The 7340-nt window shown below is 56.0% G+C and overlaps 1 protein-coding gene across 1 annotated transcript in view; it reads left to right on the plus strand.

Moving 5' to 3' along the window:
* The window catches only part of TMEM178B (transmembrane protein 178B), a 315496-nt gene extending 308752 nt beyond the window's left edge, over window positions 1-6744 (plus strand). Inside the window, exon 4 of the mRNA XM_037138541.2 lies at window positions 5314-6744. Within this exon, the coding sequence (XP_036994436.1) occupies window positions 5314-5564 (251 nt within the window). The 3' untranslated portion in view covers window positions 5565-6744. The remainder of the gene's footprint in view (window positions 1-5313) is intronic.
* Window positions 6745-7340: the final 596 nt, after the last annotated feature.

A 7340-nucleotide genomic window follows, 5' to 3' on the forward strand; every position in this document is an offset into this window, starting at 1 on the left:
AGGCAAGCCAGGATGGTTGAGCCCCTGCTAGGGAAGCAAGACTTTGAAAGAATGAAAGAAGACAGGGGGTTAAGGGAACTGGGGCTTATGGGGAAGTGCTGGACATCTGCGTTTGGCCAGGGAATGTTTTTTGAACATGCCATGTGCCTCGGGTTGGGAACACATGGTCACATAATACATGACATCACACAATCCCATGACTCTGTCATGTCCTGGTGGTCGTTCCAGTCAGAGGAGCTGGTGAAGGCTCCAGAACAAGTGTGTGGGGGACTTTCAAGTCAGAAAAGACAAAAGGAGGCGGAGAGGCCCCCACCGTAGACAGAGAGGGACACACGTCTAGAGAGGTGGGAGTGACCTGGGATCAGGGGACAGCTTGGAAACTGAGGGCAGGGATAGCTACAAAGGAGGAAGTTGTCAAATAGCCAAGAAGCTAAAACGAGGGGGAAAACGTGAATCTAATACTTGGCAGCAGGGGGACTATTGGTTAGAAATGGCAGCAATGAGAAGGAGGTAGATGGGGCGGAAGCCGCGTGTGGCCTTGGAACACGGAGTCGGCCTGGGCTCAGACACTAGTGCCTCCTGCGCACCCCCACCCAAGCCTCAGCTGTGCCTGGAGGGTCAGGGGCCGGGGCGGGGGACAGAGGGTAGGCAGCAACCCCGGGACATTGCACAGCCCTTTCCTCCTCTAGACAGGTGCCTGCAGGACCCGAAGACAGGAGTGGCCAGGGTGGGGCTGCAGGTCCCAGGGTGACATTGTGGACACAGTGCCTGGTGGGGATGGTCATCTGAGGAAGTTGGGGTTGTGTTTGAACACTTAGAAGAAAGCACTTCTGTTGACATAGTTCGTTACGCCCGTTGGCCATGCCTTCTCACTCACAGATGGAGTTTGCAAATAAGGACAGGAGGCAGGTCTGGAGGGCAGAGTCTCATTAGCACAAGCTACCTGGGGAGGCCCCGCTCTTCCAACTGGACTTCCTGAGCTCCGAGTCCTGACGGGCGAGCGGCCCAGCACAGAGGGTAATGAGATGCATTTCTCATTCCAGCCCACTGACACCGGCCGGTGGGGCCTGGCTGCCCGGAGGGCCGGGCTGAGGCAGCGTCTGAGGCCCCTTCCAGAGCCAGTGGGAAGGAGTATTGAGACTGACTAGCCCTTTCTGCCAAAAGGCGTGGACTCGCAAAGAATGAATGAGGGCCATTGGACTTTGCCGTTGGAGCCTTGTTCCCACAGTGACATACCTCGAGGTTCCCTTGCGAATGGACCAGGCCTGTGCTTCTCAAAAATATTGAAATCACCGGACTCCTCTCCAGCTAAAATTGCTCATGGCAACATCGGAGCAGGGCCGTGCCGGCCTGAGAGAGGGGAGAGGCCTGGGAGCCCAGTCTGAAAAGCACTGGGAGGCACTGCTGCAGAGGGAGCCAGGTGGGGTCTGTCTGCAAGAACGGCAGTTAAGTCTCGGTCTCAGAACAGCTAGACAGGGCCATTCCAGGCAAGGGCGCAGCGAGTACAAGGCCCTGGGGTGGGTGCAAGTTTAGCTAGTTTCAGACCCAGCGTGTCCTCGCCTGCTGCGCCCCTGACCTCTCCCACTGTTTATCAAATCATGCTGTTATTTCAGTTGTCAGAATATGCTGCTTAGTAACAATCGCAACACATTATTCATTGCTCCTTTGTGTGGCTGAAGTATAGGTAGTGGGGCCGGGGGGTGGGAGTCAAGGTAAGAAATAGAACAGAAAGGTAGGCAAGGTCCACTCAAGTAAAGCCATATGAGCAGGGTAAGGAGTGTGGGCTTTACTCTGAGTGTGACAGGAAGCTGCAGGATTGAAATGACAATCTGACTAAATTTTTGAAATATCACTGGCTCTGATACGGGGGGGGGCAAGAACAGAAGGCAGGACAGCAGTGATCTATGACGTAGTTTGTGTGGGAAATGACAGAAGCCCAACTCAGAGGGCAGCAGTGCGCATTTCAGAAGTCAGGGGTGCAGAGCAGGTGGTCTGCGGACATGTCATCTCCCCTGAGGCGTCGGGTCCTAGGATGACGGGTTGCTGAGGTCAAAAGAGACCAGATGAGCGCCCACCTTGCAGGCCTGCAGAATCCCTGCTCAACCTTCAAGAACCTGTTCCCCTGGGAAACCTTCCCTGGCCTTCCATGACTGTCACCGTCAAAGGGTTTCCTCTCGCCACTTACTCCTGGGCACAGTGCCGCCTTTTCCCAGAGACTGCTGGGCGTGGGAGGGGCCTTGCATCCGCCCGCTCCAGCTCCCGGGTTTCACAGACGAGTGGACGGGGGTTCGGAGCTGATGTTAAACCCAGGTCTCTCAACCCCCACCCTGCTGCTGCTTCTGCCTCATCCTTAACGTTCCCTTCGTGGATGGCTCGTATCTCCAACTAGATGACAAGCCTTCCATCTTTTTATTTGAGACTTAATGAAAGATTCTTAAGAGCAGGGATCCTGTCTTCTTCTATCTCCTGCATCTAGCGTAATGCTGGGCACCAACACACAAGGTCGACCGCCCTTTGCTGGTAAGCTGTTCCGTGCTTCATGGAGCTCACTACCCGGGGACTTCCCCCCTCCCACTGCCCCATCCCGGTCAGCCTGCCGCCCCAGCCCAGACCTGCGGTCCTCCTGCTGTGGCCCCGACTGCCCTGTCTCTACCCCTGCCACTTCTTGCGGACAGGTGTGAGCACAGAGGAGAGCCCGGCTCCAAAGGGAAGAGGCTGGAGTAGAGCTCTATTCACCAGTTGTTCTACTACAATTACAGTCAGTCTTGGAGTCGGAGTGGAATTAGCCCAAACCCCCAAAAGCCTGGGGGTTGTTCAGCTGCTGTGACTGGTCAGGCCATGTACCAGAGGCAACGGATCAATGTCTCTCACACACTGATGGTTCCCTCTCTGTCTCTCTGTCTCTCTATGTGTTTGTACACCGCAGCTATCCCTACACACTTGAATGTGTTCGCACACACACCTGAGCACCAAGGCACACACAGGCATGCTCACACACATTCATGCAGCCCCTGTGCCCAGGTCACCCCCAATGCCTGGCTTTCAGTAGCCTCCCTGAGCAACCATTCACTCACCCTAAGTCCCCGCCTTGCAGCCCCCTTCCTTCTCCGCGATGACTGCAGTGGCCTGACTGACCTCTGCACTGTTCTCTCCACCCTCCCGGGACTTCCTTGTCTTTGGTAATGCAGATCGGAGACCAAAGCATCCCACCCTCTGCAGGCACTGCCCAGAAAGCTCCAACCTCACAGCCTCGAGGGCAGCATTCACCCCAGTATCTGGGGCTCGCTCTGAGCCCTGTTCCAACAGCCACGCCTCAGATGCGCCCTCAGCGGCCGAACGTCCTCAGATCTACGCCTCTGTTGCCAGGCAGGACTGTTTTCTTAATCTGGGACGCAGTCACTGCGGCAGAAGAGTGCATGTCTTCTCGAAGACTTCCCCGAGAGTCTTGAGATGCGCCGTTTTACTGCTCCCTTACTCGTTTCGGGGCTGGTCACTCAAGAACAAAGCAATGCAAACATAAATTTAGATTGTTTTTTAAAAACTTTGCTGACTTGACAGATGATGGTGTGTGACGGTGCTTTTAATTTTAGTTCTCTGGTTATTGGTGAAATTGAGCGTTTCTCCCATTTTTTGCCCATTTGTATTTCTTCCCCTGTGATCTGAGCCTCGGGCCATTAAGTTTCGTCTTTGTCCAATAAAACCTTCTCCCTGACCCGGTGGTTCCCGAGTGCGGTTAGTGGACCAGTGACATCTGCATCCCCCAGGAACTTGTTAAAATCCTGATTCTCCAGCCACACCCAGACCCTCCAAACCAGAAACTGCGGAGGTGGGCGGCCCAGCAGCCTGCCTCGATGGGCCTCTGGGACCCCAGAGGACCCTACCCTTGACCGAGCAATACAGAATTCATGTGGAACCCAGGGGTGCAACGGAGGGGACCCATGGCGGGCCCCACCTTGCGTGACCCCACCCTGAATAGCACAGAAAAGAGGAGGCTGTCAGCTCTGGAACTGGCCTGCTCGAGTTCCGGGCCTGGCTCTCCCCATTTCTAGCTGTGTGATGTTGGGCAAGTGGCTTGGGCTCTCTGGGCCTCCAGCTCCTCGATCAGTAAAACGGCAACAATACCATAACCTACTTTACAGGTTTGTTTCCAGGATGAAAGGGCCAGTACATGTGAAGCACTTAGCGCAGTTCCTAGCATGCAACACTAAATCGTGTTAGGTCTGGTGGGCATCACCGTGGCCCTTTAAATTATCCCACGTTCATGGGCCTGAGAGCAGAAGGCAAGAGCTCTTCAATAAATGTAAACATAGTACACCTCTCTTGTTCCTGACCCCCCAAAAATATCCTCCTCCCTCTGTCTGCCTTCACCCCAACCCAGCCTTTCCACACCACGAGTACCTCTTCAGGCCACGGCCCCCGTCAGTGGCCACCGAAGAAACACAAGACACAGGAAATACTGAGAGACGCTCTCGAGCTCGTTTTAGTCACACCAAATAGCTCCACCGGCTAAAAATGGGCGTGTGCTCCTGTAGCATTTCATAACATCCGGCCTCTCACAGCAGGCTTCTCATTGGTCCACGTGGGTGACGTCTTTGCACAGAGGAGGCCCTAACAGGAAGGAGGCCTGTGGGATGCCTCGTGAGAGGGGGTTCGAAGAGTTAACACATGCACCCTGCGCGGCGAACCCTCGTGGGGGGAGGTGGTGTATGGAGGCGCCCAGGGGTCGGTCCCGCTGCTGCTTTGTGGAAGCGTCTCTCGTCGGGTCGGGTCAGTGTGCGGGGCACATGTCCTACAGGACACAGGAGAGGGTCTCCAGGATGTCACTGACCTGTGGGCGGACGGATCGAAGGACACCCCAGTGGGGTCGTCAGACATTACCTGCAGGGAGAGGAGAATAAAGCTAGTTTTCTCTTTCAGGAAGTAGCCGAGGGAATGTGTTCTGTGCCTCCAAAGAAAGACGATGAATTTTTAAGTGCTTTAGGAGAATGAACTGCAGGCTCTCTGCCTCACTCCACGCTGCACGAAACTCTGCCAGGACGTTTATTGGGTGTTTTCCCAGAGGAGGAGCCTCCTGAGTTCGTCCAAGGCTGGACGGTTACTGGAGAGCAAGGGAGCTTTGAGCCTTCCATACATCCTCCTCTCTGTGGCCACTTCCAGTTGTTGGACTTGTTAGCCGGTTCCTCTCACCTGGTCTCTTCTTCTGACTCAACAACACTGAAACTGCGATAAACCTCACTTCTCTCTTTGTCTCTCCCTCTCCTCTTCCCTTCCTTCTCCATCCCCCACCCCCTTTCTCTCCCCCCCGCCCTTCAGGAACCTTCTGCATCATATCACTGTGCACCTGTGTGGCCGGGATCAACTTCGAGCTGTCGCGCTACCCTCGCTACCTGTATGGACTCCCCGACGACATCAGCCATGGCTACGGATGGTCCATGTTCTGTGCGTGGGGGGGCCTGGGCCTCACGCTCATCTCGGGGTTCTTCTGTACCTTGGCCCCTTCTGTCCAACCTGTCCCGAGGACCAACTGCCCCAAATCCAGACCCGAGAATGGGACAGTGTGCTAAAAAACGAACCCCCCCATGCATATATATATTATAAATATATATATATATAATATACATATATAAAACAAAACTCAATCCAGATGATGCTCGTGCCAAGGAGAGTGGAGTTGGCTCAGGCACCCGCATCCTGTCGGACTTTGTCTTTGTTGCCTCGTCACCGAGATGGGGAAGGTGTTCCCACCAACCGGCTCTTCCATCACCTCTTACCTTTTGGCTCCATGGTTCCCTGAAGACACGGTGAATGTCCGGCTCCCGACAGCCTCCTGATCCCCGTCACTCACGAGGACAGGGTGCTGGGCTGGGCAGGGACAGTGCCAGAGGGTTGGAGCGGCACCGAGGAGGAGATGGAAGTGCCACCACGGGCCGTCACCCCAGCACCGACCACGCCACAGAGAAGCCGCGCTCTCATCCGCAGACCATCACCCGCGAACCAGGAGGCGGGGCGGAACCACTGCTCCTCCATCTCTTCCCCTCCTGGTTTCCTTCCTGGGGCCCGGCGGCGAGGCGCACAAGAAGTGGAAGAGAAGACGAAGCTCAAAGGAAGTTTCCTCGTTGCCACCAGACTTTCGGACAAAGTTCAGGAGGTGGAGAGGGGGCGAGAACAACCTGCTGAGAGGCGAGATCCGCGTCGATGAAAGGACGCTTCAGCGGATGCTCAGAAAACCCAGTCTTACCGTCCAGCTGCCTTACACCGAGTTAGACAAGAGGCTGCCCTTCCCCCAGCCCCACCTGCACTCCCTGGGCAGACCGGAGCCTTGGAGTGATGCTGTGATGTGTGTGTGTGTGTGTGTAACTATTTCGGATGGTTTCCTTTTTTCCTTTTCATGTTTTAAAACGGGAACACTGCATTATGCCTGCTGTCTCTCTGTCCAGCGGGGCGGTTTCAGGGCCCTGCGTGGAGGCCCTGAGACCAGGAAGAATAATGAGGGGCAGGCCCACATGGGTGCCAGTTCTGCAGCTTTTGATCCCCGGCGTGTGCGTGTGGCCGATGTTTCCTGAGTGTAGGTTTTATCGTTTGCGTTGCATTTTTCTATTATTTTTAGTGCAGCTGAAATTCCCAGAGGGCAGAGCCGAGAACAAAACCGCTGGGCAGAGGACCCTGTGGTTCTTCACGTGACAGTTCGGGGACAGCGCAGGATTTAAACCCTCTCATTTCAGAAGCCCTCGACACAGCAGGGCCCAGGAGCCATGCGCGAAGAGGGGGGACACGGTTCAGGAGGGGGACGGAAGTGGCCCCTGCTGCGGTGGTACGAGTCTGTGCCCTCAACGAGACCTCTTCCTCCCCATCCTGGAGGGGGCCCTTTGTCACTGGACAGCCACCCCCCTCCCTAGACGCGACGTCCGTACAGATGAAAGAAAATGAGTCACGTGCCGAGGGAGCCCCTTCATGTCCCCTGGGCCCAAGTTTGTATGATAGGATGTAAATTAATGGACAACCCTCGACGCTTCCCCTCCTCCGCCTTCCCCTCTCGATAGTCAAAGAGCCGTCCCGGTGGCCAGCCCCCAGACAGAGGCGGCTCCGGTGCCTCAGGCTCCTTTGAGCGCACGGGCGCACGGCAGGTGATGGAGCTGCAGAGTCGGCCGGCCAGGCACGGAGCCTGCAGGGGCAGGAGCAGCTGACGACCACCTCAGTGACCCCGCCGGGGCCGAGCAGCCCCGCGGAGGCAGGAGAGAGTCCCCGAGCTCTAGAGCCGAGAACTCAGTTGCTTCAGAAATGAATGCACTTTGGAAACTTTGCCAACCCACCACTCAGCAGCCTCCCCTCCCACCCGCCCC

This window comes from Artibeus jamaicensis, unplaced genomic scaffold (genome assembly GCF_021234435.1).
Source record: "Artibeus jamaicensis isolate MK-2021 breed Jamaican fruit bat unplaced genomic scaffold, CSHL_Jam_final scaffold_2172, whole genome shotgun sequence".
Lineage (NCBI taxonomy): Eukaryota > Metazoa > Chordata > Mammalia > Chiroptera > Phyllostomidae > Artibeus > Artibeus jamaicensis.